At 38.2% G+C, this 21,891-nt stretch overlaps 1 protein-coding gene across 1 annotated transcript in view; it reads left to right on the top strand.

Annotated features, from left to right (window-relative positions):
- LRP6 (LDL receptor related protein 6) overlaps window positions 1–12,033 on the top strand; it is a 179,005-nt gene extending 166,972 nt beyond the window's left edge. The window contains exons 20-23 of the mRNA XM_047865362.1: window positions 1,986–2,216; window positions 3,477–3,613; window positions 4,514–4,611; window positions 6,676–12,033. Of these exons, the coding sequence (XP_047721318.1) occupies window positions 1,986–2,216; window positions 3,477–3,613; window positions 4,514–4,611; window positions 6,676–6,970 (761 nt within the window). The 3' untranslated portion in view covers window positions 6,971–12,033. The remainder of the gene's footprint in view (window positions 1–1,985; window positions 2,217–3,476; window positions 3,614–4,513; window positions 4,612–6,675) is intronic.
- The last annotated feature ends 9,858 nt before the right edge of the window (window positions 12,034–21,891 follow it).

Raw genomic sequence — 21,891 nt, 5'->3', positions numbered from 1 at the left:
GATCTGCTTTACCCCTGGAATCTAGGAAACATGTCAGATATTGGTGAAGACGACTGCAGTATAGACAGGTCTCTTCAAAGTTGCTGATGAGCTTATCCCATTGAAGCTATTCAGGAAGTTGTCGATTGTATGGGTCTGTAGCTCAGGAGAGAGATTTGGCCTCTACTGTTAAAGATAATTAAAGCTGAAGCAGTAGATGAAGTCTCTCAGGGAGAGTTACGTAGAAGAGGAAAATAGTAGAAGATAGAAGGAAGTCTGGCAAGCACCTGCACCTAAGAGGCAACAGAAGAGAAGGAAGCCAACAAAAGGAAACAGAAAAAAGAAGAATCAGAGACAGTAAAATTAAGAGCGTGGTATCTTGGAAGGATACTGTTTAGACATTTTTGAGAAGAAAACATAGAGCCAGCAGTATTGAATGTTTAGAGAGGTCAGTAAGATGAAGAGTTAGTGAAAATGGCAAATAGGAGAACTCTGACCTTTGCCAGACTAGTTTCACTGTGGCGATGAGGATAGGAGCCTGATTTCAGTGAGTTAGGATGTGACCCAGAGACTAAGCATTGGAGATAGTGAATATAAACTATTCTGTCTTGACACTTGGCCTTAGAAAGCAATGCCAAGGCACTGGAAGGGAATACGATAGATGGCTGCTCACAAGAACTGGGGAGGATCTGTACCCCAGAGTCCACAGACAAAATATGTAACTGACAGCCCCTGCATATTTTGTGATTTACTGATACCATTTTCTTTCATTTCTTTTATTTAATCTATTAGGGGCTGAATTTAACTCTGTGGGTGGGAGATTTAAGGTAAGATGAAGCAGAAGGAAGGTTTTTTAAAAGATCTGCAGTTGCGAGATACAGTCGGACTATTCGGAATGGAAAGAATTTCCTTCTAAATAGAAGAGTAATACTCTAAATCTGATGAGGCCTTTTGCTGTTTCCCTCTACCTGTAATATTGATGCCACCTGCTTCTAAAGCCTCAGCTAGCTCAGGGATTTGATGAAGGTGAATGCCACGGGCAGGGTCTTCCTCTGGTTCTCTCATGCTCTCACCTTTCTAAGTCCTCACGCACTCAGGTACCAGACACCTTATGTTTCTTGCCCTCAGGCAACTAGACTTACCCTGAAGGTACCAGCATATTGGGCCTGAGAGCTAATGTTCATCTTTAGCTTCTCATCTCCCTTCACCAGGCCTGTATGTCACTTTTCAAACCTAAAATCAGGCTCAGAGCTCATGCCTTGCTGGTGCAGAGTTGGCTTCTTTGTTATTCCAGTTAAAACATTTGATGACTTTTCTAGGTACATCCCTTTTGGCCCTAAAATTTTCTCTGAAATTTCAAAATAACCCTGTTATTTTATGATATACAAAATGAAGTAGGATGAGGCGCCTGGCTGGCTCAGTTGGAGGAGCATGCGACTCTTGATCTCGGGGTCGGGAGTTCGAGCCCCATGTTGGGTGTAGAGATTACTTAAATAAATAAATAATTTAAAAAAATAAGGTAGGATGGGGCGCCTGGGTGGCTCAGTCAGTTGAGCGTCTGACTTCGGCTCAGGTCATGATCTCGCGGTCTGTGAGTTTGAGCCCCACATCGGGCTCTGTGCTGTCAGCTCAGAACCTATAGCCTGCTTCCGATTCCGTGTCTCCCTCTCTCTCTGCCCCTCCCCCGCTCATGCTTGCTCTCTCTCTCTCTCTCTCTCTCTGTCAAAAATAAATAAACATTAAAAAAATAATAAAGTAGGATAAATTTTAACTGTCTCTGTATTAAAGCTTAATGATTAAGTATAATTCACTTACATCTTTGTTATCAGTTTGCAGATATACTTCTCAGTGTATCGTTTTATTTCTATCTTCGCTTAAGGATAGTTCATTTTGATTTCTAATGGTATTTATATACCCATAGGGCATGGTGTACATGTATTCATAATAACTATTTTGAGTCTGCAGTTGTTTCTCCATTATATAACTGTACTGCATTCTCATTTTAGATCCAACTGAGGAACCAGCTCCACAGGCCACCAATACAGTTGGTTCAGTTATTGGAGTAATTGTCACCATTTTTGTGTCTGGAACCATATACTTCATCTGCCAGAGAATGTTGTGTCCACGTATGAAGGGAGATGGGGAAACCATGACTAATGACTATGTAGTTCATGGACCAGCTTCTGTGCCCCTTGGTTATGTGCCACACCCAAGTTCTTTGTCAGGATCTCTTCCAGGTGAGCTAAGACTGATCCATTGAGAATCAAGTCTTGGGTCCTGGCAACATTGCCAAGTTTCCTTTATAGAAGCAAGATACTGCCTAGAGTCTGTTTCAAACTAGACTCCTTTGGGTTTAAAAAATTATAAGAATAAATATTTTATTTTACTTTTAGCACTCTTTATACAGAAGATCTTAGATCTTAGTAGAAATTGTCCAAAAAATATAAAGCAAATACATACACATTTATATACACTGATTGCATTTAGTGCATGCACTACATATACTGCATTTCTGGATGTACTCTACTGAAAGTGAAAGCTAGACATTTGGTAAAGCGTCATAAACCACAAGTCCTTTAGGTGCACTATTAGGAGACCTCAGGACCACTGAGGACAGGAATTGAAGGTGCAAAAAAATAGATTAGGATTCCTTTTCAGCACACAAAGATTTGGAAATAGCTGGGTTGACAACAGGTTTGTTTTGGCATAGCCAAGTAGCCAGAAATTCTGGGTACTTGAGTAGACGATATTGCTCTAGCAAAGTACAGCTTTCTTTTAGTGCTTTCTGGTGCCCATAGTGAAAAGAAGCCCCCACCCCCCCCCCCATTATTTTAATGAATATGGAGAAGGAGTTACCTGGCAAAAGCTGTCAGAAAATAAGAACTTATTCTGGGTGTAATTCTAAGTAAACAGGATTTTGAAACTGTTAATGATAATGATTCCTTATTTTGCTATACCTATTTTCAGTTAGTGGAATATGGGAAGTCACTTGAGAAAAAATAGAATTCTGGCATTGGTGGTTGTGATTCCAACAACATTTGCATACATTAGATGAAAAAGATGAAAAATCTCCCGTACTTTGTATTCATGCCCTTAAAAGTGGATTTAGTTTCCTTTTGAGCACATCTCTTGTTTAATCTACCCTGCTTTACAGCCTCCACTCTCCATAGGCCTTTTCTTCTGCAAATCCTCTAAAGTTGAAAACTTCTTATTTTGAAGAGTGCTGCTTCTATCCTTGGGGGGAAGGGATGGGAGCTATTCTTGGCCTTGTTCTAGGCCAGCTCTCAGTGGAAGTGTTCACTTCTAGAGAACATTCGTTTCCCTTCTGCATTAAGCATTTTCAATTATTGTTACGAAACGAGAGCACAAATTGTTTTAAAATCAAACTATTTGGCTATTGGTATTTGTAATCCTAGTATTAAATAAAAATATTTTATACATAAAAATAATTTGTATAGATCTTAATCATCTTCAGTATTTATCCTCCTTCATTTTAGGAATGTCTCGAGGTAAATCAATGATCAGCTCCCTCAGTATCATGGGGGGAAGCAGTGGACCCCCTTATGACCGAGCTCATGTCACAGGAGCATCATCAAGTAGTTCTTCAAGCACCAAAGGCACTTACTTCCCTGCAGTAAGCAGTCTGTTTTCCTTTGTTTCACTTTGAATGCTAAGATAAATAGGATCGTAGACTTTTAACTTCTTTAAATGTGGGTGCTTAGTGATGGTAACTTAGAAAGTTTTTTAGTATACTATTTAGGCATATAAGGCTCCTAGGAAAGATTTGCCACCACCATGCAAGCACTTTTAAAGTCTTTAAGTTTACTGTGTATTAACCAGCATATTTGAAGGCACTAGACAGTAATTTCATATTTTGGGTAAAAGTAGAACTACTGGGGCACCTGGGTGGCGCAGTCGGTTAAGCGTCCGACTTCAGCCAGGTCACGATCTCGCGGTCTGTGAGTTCGAGCCCCGCGTCAGGCTCTGGGCTGATGGCTCAGAGCCTGGAGCCTGTTTCCGATTCTGTGTCTCCCTCTCTCTCTGCCCCTCCCCCGTTCATGCTCTGTCTCTCTCTGTCCCAAAAATAAATAAACGTTGAAAAAAATAAAAAATAAAAAAAAAAAGTAGAACTACTAAATAGTATCTCCTGAGAGACTTAGGATGACCTTCATTCTGTAACCTGCCAAAAAAGGAAGCATGCCTGCTATTTCTCCTCCGTCAGTGATTTTTCTCTAAACGTTTATAATTAAAAAAAATCAGAACCCTATTGTGCTGAACTTAAACCAGTGACTTACAGATTATAGATTTTCTGCTTATTACCTTGCACTGTTTAGCCATGATGAAATTGTATCTTAAGGAGTAGAGAGCCCCACTCCTGAAGCACTATTTGAGGTCAGTTCTTTGAAAGAAAGATTGTGCTAACTGTGTAAGGGAAAGGAATACAAACAGATGAAGGAAGAGAGTGTAAAGAAAGTCTAATGGTCTTTATCTGGCATTATTATTATTGTAATAATTTAATTATTGTTCCATTTAGATTTTGAACCCTCCGCCATCCCCAGCCACAGAGCGATCACATTACACTATGGAATTTGGTTATTCTTCAAATAGTCCTTCCACTCATAGGTCCTACAGGTAAGATAAGTGGAAGTATTTATTAGGAGAAAGAAGTAGTGGGTTTGATGTAGCCCTACATAAATAGATGATGGTCACTGAGAGAGATTAGGCATCTTATCTTGATAATGCTGATGTTGTCCCTACCGCACATCCTTTCCTTTTGAGGCATTACACATTTTTTTAGACAGAGTCACAAGTGTTGACTTTATAATAATGAAGTAGAGTCAGCTCCCAATACTGCTTTGGCAGTATTGTAAGGAAAAGTTACCCACCAAAATAACTGATTACAAAATGGGCTACTGCTCAGGTTAGCTTTGTTTGGTGGCCTAGGAATGGAATATTGGCATAGGACTGGAGTTCAAAGAGTTGTGAGAGCTGTAAAATTGCAGGGGTGCAAAGAGCACAGAATTTGAGAGAAGTTGGGAGAAGCTTAAGTTCAGCCCTTGCTTCAGTATTACACCATCTGGAATGAAGAATTCTTCATAAAGTTGCCTGGAATAAATCACAACTCACTAAAATAAATGAAATCTATTTGTAAGACAAAATGGGGACATTTTCCCCTTGTGTTGATCTGTGTCTGTAGAGCATGTTAAGCAGGAGAAGGACTAGTGTTTACCTTACTCTTTCCATCTTGTTTCAAAGGCCAGCAGAAAGTCAGCGGCTTGATACTCTGTGTAAACCTAGTGCTGTGTTTATCAGTGTCCCTCAAGTGCCTATTATCTTCTAGATAAGTGTTTCCTAGACTTCCAGTCAAATTGCCCTGATAAAACCGCACAGATAGGTAGAAATCAAGTGAAACTGTTGATAGTATCTTACTCAGAATTCCCATTTCAGTTTATATGCATAAGATTAAGGCCTGATTCTGAGCTGATATTTTTGTGTTTTATTGTAAATTGCTTTCCTTGCCACTAGTTTGTTCTAAAAAGCCGAAAGAGAAAGCAGAAACGTCAAAACTGAAAAAAACAAAATGAAAGACCCCAAATTTTTATTTTTAAAAAGTTATTTCTTTAAATTGAATAAAACATTGTTTCATTAAAATGAACATAATTGCATCAAAAACATTTCTTACTTGACCATTTCCCACGTCTCAAATTAAGCCCAGTTTCTTTCTTCTGAGTCACTTTTCATCATTTGTTGAGATTCTTGTCTGAACTGGAATGTAAAAGAATTTTGTTGATTTTCTTTCCTTTTTTCCTAGCTTTTTTTTTTTTTTTTTTAACATGAAAATGGAAGTGTTTGGCCTTTTAGTTGAGCCTAGAATGTTCATCAAGGCTCAAACCTGATTGGACAGAAACATAAAACCTAAAAAGTGCTGTGACCTCATGTCAATATTGGTAGTAAAACCGCTTGAGAACCTGCTCAGCAGGTCGTGTAACCTTTAGCCATTTGTTTTGAGACCAACCCTGGGTGCTAGCAGATGGTTTCTGTGTCCGGATGGGGTCGTGTGGCACACTGTAGCACTGGGTGTTTAGTGGATTGTTACCTCAGTTTTGCACGTGCTCTTGCCTCTCTTTTGTCACTTTGGCAACGGAGTCTATAAAGAAACCTTGATTGGGATAAATATGAAATAAGATCAGCTTTACTATATTTCAAATGTAAATGCTATATGAAGTTACAGATAGAAGTAGAAGTGAGAGCTAGCACTTTGAAGTGAGCGCTTCCTTTCGCTAGTGTGTTCGTCTCTTTTCAATGCCTTTTTTATTAGTTAGCCATGCTGCAAACTTGCTGAACTTGAAAAGGCAGAACAACAAGAAATAAATTAGGTCTCAGTCGGTTAAACGTCTGACTTCAGTTTGGGTCATGATCTCACAGTTCTTGGGTTTGAGCCCTGCGTCGGGTTGTGCTTGACAGCACAGAGCCTGGAGCCTGCTGTGAGTTCTGTGTCTCCCTCTCTCTCTCTCCCCCTCTGTTGCTCATGCTCTGTCTCTCAAAAATAAAGAAACATCAAGAAAATTTTTTTAATTGTAGTAGTGTATGATCTTCAACCTGAAGTTTACATCTAATACTTCTGTATTCTGATAGAGAAGAAACTGCTTTTCTATAAAACTAAGTGTCTGCTTCTTGATTTTCTCTCCCTACCAGCTACAGGCCATATAGCTACCGGCACTTTGCACCCCCTACCACACCCTGCAGCACAGATGTCTGTGACAGTGACTATGCTCCCAGCCGGAGGATGACCTCAGTGGCAACGGCCAAGGGCTACACTAGTGACTTGAACTATGACTCAGAGCCTGTGCCCCCGCCTCCCACGCCCCGAAGCCAATACTTGTCAGCAGAAGAGAACTATGAAAGCTGCCCACCCTCTCCATACACAGAGAGGAGCTACTCTCATCACCTCTACCCACCACCACCCTCCCCCTGTACAGACTCCTCCTGAGGAGGGGCCCTCCTCCTCTGACTGCCTCCAACGCAAAAATGTAAATACAAATTTGGTTGAGATCTGGAGGGGGGGAGGGAGCTATTAGAGAAAGATGAGGCAGACCATGTACAGTTAAAAATTATAAATGGGGTAGGGAATACTGGAGATATTTGTACAGAAGAAAAGGATATTTATATATTTTCTTAAAACAGCAGATTTGCTGCTTGTGCCATAAAAATTTGTATAAAAAATAAATTTGTACTAAAAGTTTTATTTTTGCAAACTAAATACACAAAGCATGCCTTAAACCCAGTGAAGTGACTGAGTACAAAGGAAACAGGAATAATAAAGGCATCACTGACCAGGAATGTCTGGGCTTTATTAATACCAAAAAAAGAGAGAGAGAAAGAGAAGAAGAAGAAGAAGAAAAATTCAAGTCCATCTCAGAGCAGCAAACCATAGATACTTGGAAGTAGCCAAATAGCCTTCATGTTAGCTAACATTTGAGGGCCAATAAGTTTAAGAAATCACAAAAGGAAAAAGAAAAAAAGGTATTAAAACTAACTTTGGACAAAGGGCTTTATTTTCTCTAGGAATCCCATTATTTTAGTGAGGAAAGTAGGTCTTTATAAAAATCCCTTCTGGGTGTTGCCATTGGAGGAGATGAGCTGTCCAGTCAGATGGTGTGGGGCTCTTTGTGTGTGCAAGTCTTCTGTCCCTACCTTAGAACCCACAGCCTCTGTCAGAAGAATTCGTTTTTTCTCTAGGTGTTTTTACCTTGCTTCCTCCCCCAGCAGCTTTGTAGGCCATTTTGCCAAGATATCACGATTTATTCAAAGCTTTTTTATCTGAGGATTGATAAAATGGAATTTTCTAAATTAAGGTTTCATTTTAATATTTTTACTAGCTCTGTTCCTCTGTAGGCTTAGCTCTTCAGTTTGACTGATGTTTTTGCTTAATGATCAAAGGTTAGACATATTAGTGCTCCTCTTCCAAGATTGTTTTAATGCTCATTAAAATATCTTTTCACAACACATATAGGCAATGTTTAAGAATTACAAATTTAACCATTATGTTTTGTTGTAAATTAATCATATATCCTTGCAGTACTTTCAGCATATAATGCCACAATATGAAATCATTTATATATATATTTTTTTCTAGTAAAACATTTAAATATGTTCCAGTTAGAGACAATCTATTTAAAAAGAGAATTTTTTTGTTATCATTAGGTTTTCCCTTTATTAACTGTTTGTGACATTTTCATGTTCTTTAGGCCAATTTTTCTGAGTGATGTCTACATACATACCTCTTCTAATGTGTGACGTGACTTTAATATCTTCCTGTTACCCAATGTGAATGTTAGATTGTTTTCAAATTATCCACAAATTATTCTTATAATCACCTCTTATATATTTTTGTGTGTTCTCTCTTATCCTGTTATGGATTAAGATGATTTAACAAATTTAACAATGTGGATTAAATGAGAAGGCCAACCGTTGACTTCTCAGCTGTCAGAACTTGGGTGGAGGGGAGTAACGGAAGGCTCTTCTGCCACCTGCCTGACCTGCGTGGTCCTGGGGCTGCTGCGTCTTCAGCTCTTAGGGCTGACGTGTGGAATGATTCTAGCACTGCTCTGCCACCTTGCCAGAAGTTAGTTTCCTGCTTTTTACATTTTTCCAGCACTTCTCTGCTAAAACTGAATGTGTTTTTAAACTAATGTATTTTTACCTTAACAGATGTTGGTCAGTCAGTTATTTGAATGATTTCTTTTTTTTTTTTTTTTTTTTTTTTAAATTCTGTCTTGCTGAGGCCTCTCTGGATTTCAGGGCCCAAGAGAAAACCATGGAAGAAAAGATTCAGACTTTTGGCAGGGGTGAAGTAACTTTATAAGCAATTAAAAATACCTGAGGAAACTTTTTAATGAGAAAAAATGTGGTTTCAGAATAATGCTTAGATTGTCAGGGGCACCTTCTATGAATCAGGTGCCCTTGAGTGTGCATATAAATAAATGGTGATCCATCAGTGTCTTGCATTAACTCTTCCTGTCGGTGGAACAAAGTGCTCACAGTCTAACAGAATGGACACTGGAGTTGCATTCTGTGACACGGGGGCCTCTGACACTTAAATGAAGATGGAAAGGTTAGCAATAACTGGGTATCAATTAGAATTTAAGAATTCTATATGTTTACATTTTTTAATGTGCATCTTTATCCGGTGGGCTTCCCATGTGGAAACTTGCACTATAACGAATTAAGAAGAATATTGCCTTGTTATATCTCAGTTCAAGTGCTTGTACTGCGATGGCAATGGCCTCTTCTTGCAAAATACTGATTTGTGTGCCAATTTGTTTGAAATTATTTGAAGGCAGTTCCGCTTAATCTCAGGGTCCTCTTTCTTGGGTAGTTGAGATGGATTCTTAATATTGGGGGGGGAGTGTACCTTTAAATGAGAGAATTGTCAAAAATCGGGAAAGATTGGCCTTCGGGCTACATGGACAGTTAAGCTTAAGTAACAAACTATCTTGATTAGTATTAAACACAAGAGGTTTAATTGGAAAAACTGAAGATAAAAAAGAAACATGAGCACAAATCAGGGGGAAAGTGGATAAAGGTTTTGAATTTGATGTATTGCTATATTCACTATCCATGAGGGTAAAATGAATAAAATGTCATTATTTTCCTTAAATACTTAAGTATTTAATTTTGAGCACCGGTCTTAAAGCATGTCTAGTTAGTGATGTGATTAAAATTATCTGAGAAATGAACTCTGGCATCGTATACTTTGTGCTTATGCGCTATAGTAGGCTCACCTTCATTGAGGTGGTCTTTTATAACTGCGCTTTTATAACTTTGAACTTGGCTCCTGCAGAACCCTGGTCTTCTGAACAGTGGCCCAAGGGGTTTTGCTGCTTAAATCAGATAATGGCATATTCACAAGAAAAAAAAAAAGCTAAGGGATAGAATTTCTCAGTATTAATTTTTCTCTCGTGAAATATTATTACGCCTTTGACCTTTGCTGCCCCTCTTCTATAGCAGCATATGTGAGATGTCTGTCCAGCAGAACATTAGTTATTTTAACTATCTTAATTTTAATATAACAGTACTTTGAGATATATCAAGAAGTATCTGACACTTGAGAATATCTGTTCTAAAGGGATGATATATATTTAGAAATGAAGACTTTACAGTACATTTTCATCTAATAGGCCAATAATTTGGGGGCAGAGCTTTTGAGCAGTAAAATTTTAGCTTGACTGAGGATTATATATTTGTTCATCATTTTAAAACACTCTGAAGTCAATAATTTGTAGAAGGCCAACTCCCACTTTGATAATACACAAAAATCTCTACCATCTGTGTTAGGTAGCAATTAATTTGGGGGAGAATCTTTTTGTTTTGCCATAAAGGCCTATTAATGAAGACTACTTCAAGTAGAGTTAGTAGCTATGGCTTACCTACCTAGCCTGTTAAATGTGTCTGTGTGTGTTTATGTAACCTTATACCAGTAATCCTAGTAGAGACTACTTCTGGTACCAGAGAGGCTTACTGTAGGCAGGTTGGCTCCTCTGTGATAGTTGTGCTAGTCTAGTCAGTCATGTGCCTAGATTTGATTCCTAGAAATGTAGTTTTTAAAATTGTTTTTTCTCTTGCTGAGGGAAAACTTGCCACTTCATTGATTTGCATGCCGTAAGAGCTTCATACTGGTTACCATTACACATCTAACAAAATTCAGAAGCAAAAATCTTGGGCTTTTCATACCCCAGATATGCCATGCTTTTAATAAGCTTTAAGTCTGTATAATGACATACATCGTATGTTTGGGGTGTGGATTTGAGTATGTGAATATCAGTTGGCCAACAAATGTTAGGGCATCCACAAATGAGACTATACACTAAGTGTAGACAGGGACTGAGTCATAAGTTTATAATCAAGTGTTGTTTAAAACATGTTCTCAGAATTCTTAAACTCAAACTTAATTTTATTTGGTATTCCTTTCTTTATCCCGAGCCTGAAATGAGCCAAGAGAAATAACAGATGATTTTAGAAAGTACTGGTAGCATATGTGTGGTTTCTGACTTCTGGGATGGCATCATTTTATACTAGTCTCAAAATTTGTCTTTTGAAATTTTCAGTTTCAGGAGGTAACATTTTACATTTATAGTTTTTAAATTATGAGCATTGTGAATCCATATACTCAGGATATTTCTGTTGGACTTGATTCTGCATCTCTCTAATAAGCCTGCACCTGAGTAGAAGGTGAGGTAAATTCTTCGGTCTTACTGACGATCCTCACCCTCCTTCAGTCCAGGTAATTTTACTTGGTTTTTCATTTTCATAAAGCATCCTTAAGCTATTGCTAAGTTTATTGCTGTAAACAATCCTCATGACTTTACAGATAGAACTATAAACAATGATTTCCTGTACTCAGAGTATAGACCTAACGAAAACTTTTACATTTCCACCATTATCTAGGGTTTACCCAAAAGTCTCCACCAAAGAGGTAGAGACAATGTGCTTTTTGCTTATGCTTAACTGTCCATTTTTTTTTTAACAAATATAAGAAGGCCAGGGATATATATATCATATATGTATGATATGTATATATATCAATGCATAAATATGAATATTAAAAGGAAAAGAAAGTGAATAAATCTAATTTTACATGGAATTAAGTATCTGGGGTTAGTAGGAAAATGTAAAAAGAAGAGGATACCAAGAGCTTAAGCTGGACTAGCCTTATTTGCAAGTGAAGGATCTGGTGCTGCTTTCAGATGTTTATCCTTTGTGTTTTTAAATTTTTTTCTTAAGCTTTAATCTTTGTTATTGTCTTAAAGTCAGCTGGTGTTTCTTGTTCATGGACTTTGGTACGATGGTGCTTTGCAAGGATGTATTTATATTTAAGTGGCCAACATTTGGTCAGCCCTTGTCCACTATTCACTTCCCCCTTTTTGTAAAATAAGTGCTTTAATTGTAAACTGTATAAAAATACCTTGTATAAATCCCCTTTTGATTATTACAATAAGCTGAGTTGTAACAAATGAAATGTTGATTTTTATAATAAAACAGTGGAAAATAAAAGTGTCAATTCTTTTCAGCAAGAAATTAAAATAGCTGATTGTTCATTGCTGTGACTTGCATTTCAGAGGCAACAAAACCCACTTTTATTGTTTGTATTTCAAATAAAATACAACTTTGGAAGAGAGGTTTGAGCATAGTTCAGTGCTGCCCATACCTGTGATTGGGAACAGATAATAAGGGAAATATTTTGTGTTTCCTGCTCTTGTTTTCAGTAAACTCCTGGAAGGAGCCTGCTGTAGACTCTGAACCTCCCCCCTCTCGAAATTAGCTTTAAAAATGAACATTGCTCTTCCTGACACAAAGCCCAATATGATACGAGGATACCGAAGGAGCCGCAGAATATACCCCTTCAAAATACGCCACTGTGATTCAGGTGGGCACTTTAAAAACAGCAAATACAGATAGAGACTTTCTCCGAGCTCCCCTTGTCTATCTAAAGACCGATCCTCCAAAAGGAACACAGTTGTCATAAACCATAAATCCCCTCCCTGGGAGCTTGATCAACCAGGGAAAAATGATTCTTCTCCCTGGAGAGAAGACTAGGGAAAATAGCCGAACTTCGTCCCGACTGTCACACCTCCCACCTATTCTTCTAAGGACCCATTCATCTTTCCTAAAATCACTTCCTACTTACTCTTCCCTAAGAGGCCTACATCTTCCCTCCCCTTTTTCTATTCATACGGTAGTTAAGCCTGAATTGTAAGCCATCTAGCGGAGTTTCTCACTTTTCCCTGGGTATCTCCCATGTATATGTAAGTTAATACATGTTATTTTCTGTCTGTTTTGTTCATCTGTTTCTTATTACAAGGGTCTCGGCTAAGAGCAGAAGGGTAGACAAAGTTACTATTCTCCCCTACAACATTTAATATGAGAGTGAATGGAAAAACCAGTGAGAACTCACAGCTACTAGATCCCTGCTTGGGTCTAAGTTTGCTGGTTTGATAGGAAGAGAGGAAAGCTTTGTTATTTGGCATTAGTTAAGCTCAGACGTCAGGGGGTTAGGTGGAACAAATGTTAGTGTAAAGTCTTCTCTCTGAGACTCTTTCTCTTAAGTGAACTTACCTTGACTTCTTTGCTGACCCCTCCCATTCTTTTCTTTGGAAAACAAAGTTGTGCTGTTCCCAGTGGAGTCCAAGAAAGGAAAGACAGAACCGAGGTTGCTTTGCCTGATTTAAAGGCAGGCTCAAGAGTGGGAAGGACAGTGCAAGTTGTTTTGGACTTTTCTCTACCCAGGTAAGTTTTCTGCTAAGTTAATACGTACAGTCTTTCTTATTTTTAATTCTTTGTGTACAGTTGCAGTATTTCTACAAATGTCAATTAAAGGATGAATTACTGTTGACAGGGTCTGGGACATGATACCCCAAAATGCGACACATTAGCATAGTGAGTATTTCAAGGAATTCGAGAAATGGCATGTGCAGGAAGAACCCTCTGACCTTTCCCTGAAGCAGGTCGTTAACCCTAATGTGAGAAGTGCCCTCCCTGTACACAGAGGTAAGGGGGCATCCTTATCTCAGAAGAGAAAGGAACAAAAAGGAACCTGAACAAACAGGCCTTACTAAGTTTGCCCCCATTTATTACACATAGCTCATACTCTTTGTTCTATCATATCTTTCCATGACTTTGCGGTTCTCATCAAACCTAGCATAAAACACAGGTTTAACCATTTCTTTGGGTTTTCATTTCTTTATGAGGGCTCCTGTGTCACTTAAAACTTAAAAGACATTTGTATGCTTTTCTCTTGTTAATCTGTTATGTTACAGGGATCCAACTCAAGAACTTAGAAGATACTTTTCCTTTCTTACAATGTGCTCTGATTTCTGGTTCCATTTATTTGTACTACCATGCCATCTTCTAACACCACGGACCCCACCACCACCTGTCCCCCCCACCCCGAAAATTCTCCACCCAAGATTTGCATTTGTAACTTCAGCTTTCATCACCATATAAAGCCAATCTTTCCCAATTAAGAGACTAAAAATAAAGGATTATTTTGCTAAGATTTGTCCAGCATTTACCGTTGCACCAAGTAGTAAATATCCCCTCTGTCTCCCCCTTAACGTAATAAGCCAACCGATTAACACCTAAGCTAGACAGGCAACATCCAGTTTGAGTATGAAAAACTCCAGTGCAAAATTTTGATCAGAGGCAGTTGGCAGTGGGTGGAGGGAAAAGGACATTAAATCAAGATTGAGATTCTAATCTTTGTTCCATTTTAATTAACTGCCAAGGCATGCCTGAACTCATTTAATCTCTCCGTATTTGTTGGCATAAGGCTCTGATAGAGTTTTCCCAAGTTCTTGGGAAGGACTTGGGAAGGGTTAAGGGAATCAAGTTTTATACAGTGCTGTGATTCTCATGACAGGGCTTTTAAGAACTCAATGTAGATCTGGAGCTATTTATATTTTCTATTACGTCAATTTTTGTCATTTATGTCTTTCAAGGAATTTGTCCATTTCCTCTTAAGTAGTCAGCTTATTGGCATAAAAGCGTCTCTTATCCTTTCAATGCCTGGTTCCATTTCTGACATTGGTAATTTGTGTCTTGGTCAGTCAAACTGAAGGTGTATTGATAGTCTTGATCTTTAAAAAAAAAAAAAAAAAAATCAGCTCTGGAGCGCCTGGGTGGCTCAGTCGGTGAAACGTCCCACTCTTTATTTTGGCTCAGGTCATGAACTCAAGGTTCGTGAGACCGAGCCCTGCGTCACTGGACTGTGTGCTGGGCATGGAGCCTGCCGCTCTGCTGCTTGCACTCTCTCTCTCTAAAAAATAATAACAATTTTTTTAAAAATCAGCTCTTGTTCTAATTCTTCTCTGTTGTATGTTCATTTTCTGTTTCATTGTTGTCTGCTCATTATTTCCTTCCTTTAACTTATTTGGAGTAAATATGCTAGTTGCTTAAGATAAAAGCTTAAGTCACTGATTGTAGACATTTTTTTTCTGATAAAAATATTTAAAGCTGTATGTTTCTCTCTATGCATGCTTTAGCCGCATCCCACAAATCTTAGTGTTTTCTTCAGTTCAAAACACTTTCCAATTTCACTTGTAATTTCTTTGAACCCTAGATTACATAAAAGTATGTTTAATTTCTAAATATTTGGGGATTTTCCAGATACCATTTTGTTATTTTTAGATTTAATTCCATAATGATCATAGGTCCTATGTATGAGTTTAACTCTTTAAAATTTATTGAGACTTGTTTTACCAGCCAGACTACGGTCTATCACAGTGCATGTTTTATGGGCACTTGAGTACTATTAAAAAGGAAAATCACAGGTCCAAAATGGAGTCACTTATGCTAGGCCACATCAACAAACCAGGGTGTAATGCTTAACCTAATTGCAGTTTCAACCTCCCCCAGAAATGTAGTCTTAACCTGTCAGGAATTTTCTAGTCAGCACCAGTGAGGTAATATGTCACATGGGCCCTCTGCATTCCCCAAAGGAAGGACTTCACCCGAAAGAATCCTTTTTTCTGTTTATGACTTCCTTGTCCTGCCTTTAAGAACCTTTCCTTTTCTGTAGCCCTTTGGAGCTCCCCTCTACTGGGTACAGAGGATGCTGCCAATTCATGAATTGTTCAGTAAAGCCAATTAGATCTTTAAAATGTAGTTGGGGGGCGCCTGGGTGGCTCAGTCGGTGGAGCCGCCGACTTCGACTCAGTTCATGATCTCGCAGTCCGTGAGTTTGAGCCCCGCATCGGGCTCTGTGCTGACGGCTCAGAGCCTGGAGCCTGTTTCGGATTCTGTGTCTCCCTCTCTCTGACCCTCCCCCTTTCATGCTCTGTCTCTCTCTGTCTCAAAAATAAATAAACGTTAAAAAAAAAATTTTTTTTAATGTACTTGGTTGAAAAAAAAAAAGATAAAACTTACTTGGTTGAATTTTTTCTTATTTAACTATAGTATGCTGTAGTTGCATACAGTGTTCAGTAAAGGTCAGTTAGGTCAGTTTGGTTTATACTGTCGTTCAAGTCTTCTATATCTTTGCTGATTTTCTATTCAGTTCTCCTGGGAGAGAAAAGTGTGGAAATCAACTTTAATTGTGGATTTGTCTATTTCCCCTTTTAGTTTTGTCAATTTTTGCTTTGAGCTCTGCATAATTTAGGATTATTGTTGTAATAATTCACCTTTTTATTGTTATGTAATGTCCCTCTTTGCCTCCATATTCCTTGACTTGAAGTCCACTTTGATATTAATATACCCATTCCAGCTTTCTGACTAGTTTTGCATTCATTTTTCTATTCTTTTACTTTTAACCTCTCTCTCTTTCATGTTTAGACATAAAATATGTAGTTTGGTCTTCATTTTTATCAATACTATTTCTGCATTTTAATGGCAGTATTGAGCCATTTCCATTTAATGCAATTATTGTTGATTTGATTTGTCTACCATTTTGATATTTTCTCTTTGTCCCAACTATTCCTTCTTTTTACTCTTCTCTGGTCATCTTTGGAAGAGAGTATCTTTCAGGATTCCATTTTATTTCTACTATTGGCTTACTAGCTATGCTCATATGTAGTCATCGCTGTACAATTTACAGTATGCATCTTTAACTTGCTGTAGTCTACATGAAATAACACACCACTTTGCATATAATATGAAACCTTACAACAGTCTCTTTTCATTTTTCCCTTTTAGTCTTTTATGTTTTATTGTCATACATGTTCTGCATGTTATGTCATGAGACATTGTTTTTGCTTTAATCAATTTTCTTTTTTAAAATTTAAAGATGAGAAAAATATTTTTATTTACCTACATATTATTCTTTGGTGCTCTTCATTCCTTTTTATAGATCTGGGTTTCTAATACAGTTTTCCTTCTGGCTGAAGAAATTTCCTTCAGCATATCTTACAGTGTTGATCTAATCATGATAAATTGTGCCTTTGATTGTCTGAAATGTTGCCATGTTGTCTTAAGGAAATTTATGACAGCTTTATTGAGGTATAATTGACATACAATAAACTGCATATATTTGAAGTATGCAGTAATTAATTTTGTGTTTTTATATACACACAAAATAGTAAGACAAGGTAACAACAATTCTATCACCCCAAAATGCTCATGCCCCTCTATAATTCCTTCTTTCCATCCCTCTGTTCCAGGCAACCAATGACCTGTTTTCTGTCACAATAAATTAATTGCATTTTCTATAATTTTATATAAGTATATATGTAGTGTATGATTTTTTTTTTTTTGGTTTTGGTTGAGCTTCTTAGAGATTCATTCATATGCATGTTACAGCATATACTGATAGTTTATATATATATATACATATATATATATAAAAAATATACATATATTCATATATATATGAATAGTATCTCATTGTATGGATATACCACAATTTGTTTATCCATTCATCTGTTGATGAACATTTGGGTTGTTTTCCATTTAGGGCTTTCACAAATATAGTTACTATATTTGTACTTTATTTTTTTAAATGTTTTTATTTATTTTTGAAAGAGAGACAGAGACAGAGCATGAGCCGGGGAGGAGCAGAGAGAGAGGGACACACAGAATCCAAAGCAGGCTCCAGGCTCTAAGCTGTCAGCACAGAGCCCATGTGGGGCTCGAACTCACAAACTGTGAGATCATGACCTGAGCTGAAGTCAGAGGCTTAACTGACTGAGCCACCCAGGCACCCCTATAGTTACTATATTTGGTACAAGTTTTAAACCAATTCATTTCTTTTGAATAAATTCCTTTTTTTTTTAAGTTTTTTTTTTTTTTTAACGTTTATTTCTTTTTGAGAGACAGAGAGAGTGTGAGCAGGGAAGGGGGCAGAGAGAGAGGGCGACACAGAATCCGAAGTAGGCTCCAGGCTCTGAGCTGTCAGCAGAGAGCCTGACGTGGGGCTTGAACTCACAAACTGCGAGATCATGACCCAAGCTGAAGTTGGACGCTTAACTGACTGAGCCACCCAGGCGCCCCTATAGTTACTGTATTTGGTACAAGTTTTAGACCAATTCATTTCTTTTGAATAAATTCCTAAGAATGAAATGGTTGGGTCATCTGGTAGATGTTTAACTTTTAAAGAAACTATGGAAGGGAAGGAAAAATAAGATACAAACAGGGAAGCAAACCATAAGAGATTCTTAAATACACAGAACAAACTGAGGGCTGATGGGGGTGGGGGTTGGGGGCGGGGAAAATGGGTGATGGACATTGAGGAGGGCACTTGTTGGGATGAGCACTGGGTGTTGTATGTAAGTGATGAATCATGGGAATCGACTCCTGAAGCCAAGACTACACTGTATATTAGCTAACTTGACAATAAGTAAAACAAAAGCAAGAGAAAGAGATGCAATCCTATACTCCCCCCCCCCCAAAAAAAAAAGAAAAGAAAAAGGAACTGCTTAAAATGTTTTCCATTTTGGAAATGTTAAGTTTGCATTCTAGTTTTTTAAATGTTTTAACTTATTTCTTTTGAGAGAGAGAGAGAGTGAGTGAGTGCACAGGCGAGTGGGAAGGAGAGACAGAGGAGAGAGAGAGAATCCCAAGCAGGCTCCCTGCTATCCATGCTCCATCTCATGAACCGACTGAGCCACCCAGGGGCACCTACATTCTATTTTTCTTGAGTGAGCTTTGGTAGTGTGTCTTTTAAGAAATTTGCCCATTTCATCCAAGTTGTTGAATTTTTGGTATACGATATTCTCTTATTATCCTTTTAATATCTGTAGAACCTATAGTGATGTTCCCTCTGTTTATTATTGGTAAGTTGTGCCTTTTCTCCTGATCAATCAGGCTAGAGGTGTTACTGATCTCCACAAACCATCTTTTGGTTTCATTACTTTTACACCATTCTGCTTTCTTTCTCTTTATTTCCTTTCTTTTTTATAATTAAAAAAATTTTTTTAAGTTCTTTGAGAGAGTGTGTGTGCACATGTGATCTGGGAAAGGGCAAAGAGAGGGAGAGAGATGCTCAGCTCGATCTCATGACCATGAGGTCATGACCTGAGCCAAAATCAAGAGTTGGACGCTCACCTTATTTCTCATCTCTCAGGGACTACTCCTTCACTGCCTGATGCACAATGTCTTGAAAACGGAAAGCTATTCTTTCATATAGCTTGTCTTTTTTTTTTTTTTCCAGTTGTTTTAAGCAGGAGTTTAAACTCAGTCACTATTACTTCATCTTGGCTGGAAGCTGCAGATGATTTGGAACATTTGGAGAGTTTGTTAAAACTACACATATCTTGGGCCATACTCCAATCTCATTGATTTACCGGTTATAGCAGTGAGGCTAGGGTATATGATTTTGCAATTGTATATTAAAAGTAGGCCAGGCATTAGATAGACAAAGTTAAGTTAGACATAATACTTGTTTACAAAAGCATTTTTGTTAACAGAAGCATTTATAATCCAGTGCAAAAGATGAGTTCTTATGGCATAATGTCTTAAGTATAATGTCCATAAATAGTGTGCTATGGAGCATCTCTATGAAGAAATGTATCCAAATGTAGCCCTATGGCAGCCAAGGGAGGGTTAGCAAATGCTTTCTGGAAGAAATGAAGGAGTGAATTTGGAAGGATGGGCTGCAGTTCATTGAATTAGTGGAAATAAGGGGAAAGGGGACCAGGAGGCAAGAACAGACCAAGTGGAGAAAAAATATCATTATAAAGGCCCAGAGGTGCAAGGTTGCAAATGCATAATGTAGAATGGTTGAATCAAAGTGGGAGGTTTGAATCAAAATGGGATCCCCATTGTCGCCATCCATAAGAAGAAACTCCTTTATCCCGGATGTTTTTCTGACTTTCTGTGTGGGGGCAGGAAGCAAAAGGGAATATTTTTTTTCCCCCCAGTTACCTGATTTACATTCTTTAGTTACCCTTTCCCACAGCTCCAGGTTTGATTCAGCATTACCTAAAACCACCATCCACCATTTATCAACAGTGGTATCAGGGTTTACTAATCATTGATTCTTCCTCTTTCATCCACTCAAGTCACTGTTGATTTCTCAGATTGTCACACTTTACAGATCAAACATAGACTTCCCCTCATCAGCCCCTATCATTTGTGTTTCTTGTAGATTAATTCCACAAGGAGCCCCAAACAATTGCATTCTGAATGCCGTTTAACGTTAGTTATCTTTTTTTTGTACTTGGATTAAAAAGTACAAGAATACCTTTAATTAATTATCTCCTTAGAGTTTTTACAGTCTTTCCAATGAACAAGTCAGAAAACTATGAAACAATTACACAAAAGCCACGTCACAAGAGTTGTTGAACAAAGAATTTGGCCCCATTTGATTGCAACTCACTCAAAATTCTTTTGGCTTTTGTGGCCACGGTAAGCAGAAGGAGTGGGGGTAAAAAGACTTGTATAGTGGATGTTTGCCACTATAAATGGGGACAGCCCCTATTTGAGCCCTCCTCTTCCTCTTAGGGAATGCCCTACCTTATGTAACTTAAATATGGTAAACAGCCTTCTCCCATAATGAACTGAAAATGTAGAAAGCCCACTCTCCTAGCTCTTGACAGCTGGAGCACAGGCATATGATCTGGGGTCAGCTAATCCAAGTAATCCACCTGGAAGTTTACCTTGGAGACAGGCAAGATTGGGAAGATTCTTCCCGGTGGGGAAGAGAGACGGGAGTGGGGGTAGCAGCATCATTTCTCAGTAGCAGTGGGGCCAGTGATGGCACACAATTTCTGGTTCAGTGGTGGAGACTGGGGCATGCGTGTTCTGTGGTGACACCAGACGGAAGTGTGATTTAGCCTGTGCTTCTGGCTGCGGAGGCTTACTTTTACTCTTGCCATTTCCAAATCTGGGAGAATAACTCATTTTAGTTAAGATGGGTAGAGTAGTGATATTTGATGTGATATTAGACGGGTCCAATTTTCCCTTGGAGCTGGAAGTATGTCTGTTTAACACATTTATTTGCTCATCGCAGGTTTGTTAAACACCTGTTTTACATCAGGCTACATGCTGGGTGCTACAGATCTAGACATTTTTAAGACTATAATTTGATAGTATTTTAAAAATTATTGTTTCAATAATTATTGTTTGTTAAACAATTGCGAAACATATTTCGCTTACTATAAAACCTCATTCTGAACACTAATTTCAGAAAAGCAATCAGTGACTGCTTTGGGAGGAGAGGAAATTTTGTTTTAGCTGAGGGCAGTGCATATTAAACATAAGTGAGCACTCAGCACTAAATACCAAGCACTGTTGTAAGCACTTTTTATAAATTAACTCATTCGATCTTCATGGAAATCTTAGTACTATTACTTTTTACTTGTTTTAACCATAAGATACTCTGTTTAAAAAATTTTTTTAATGTTTATTTTTGAGAGAGAGAGAGAAAGCACAAGTGCGGGGAGAGGCAGAGAGAGAGGGAGACACAGCATCCGAAGCAGGCTCCGGGCTCTGAGCTGTCAGCACAGAGCTCCATGTGGGGCTCAAACTCATGAACCGTGAGATAATGACCTCATCCAAAGTCGGATGCTTAACCGACTGAGCCACCTTGGTGCCCCATGTAAGATACTCTTGACAGTGGTCTTTCCACGTGTTTAACAGCTACTAATCATTACACTACCACAAAAAAAAATAAAGAAAATTTCAGAGTCCTTGAGAAATAGAGGTGGGGTCTCTGAGATTGCTGAGGGAGGTAGAAGTAATAATTTTCTGCCAAATGGAAGTTTTTCAAACTGCCAAAGCATTTTTCTAGGGAAGTGAGTCAAAAGGCAGACATGATAATATATCCCCAAACTAGTGGATATAGCAGTGAACTCAAGTCTCTTTGAACTGCATCTGCCAACATCAATAGCAACATCTTCCTAAAAGTAGGCTTGAAACAACGTCATTATTAGGCCATCCCAAGTGTAGTTTAAAAAGAAATGGTACTAGAAAACCAAAGAG

The sequence above is a fragment of the Prionailurus viverrinus genome, chromosome B4, assembly GCF_022837055.1.
Source record: "Prionailurus viverrinus isolate Anna chromosome B4, UM_Priviv_1.0, whole genome shotgun sequence".
NCBI classification, from domain to species: domain Eukaryota; kingdom Metazoa; phylum Chordata; class Mammalia; order Carnivora; family Felidae; genus Prionailurus; species Prionailurus viverrinus.
This window is presented reverse-complemented; position numbering and strand designations above follow the sequence as displayed.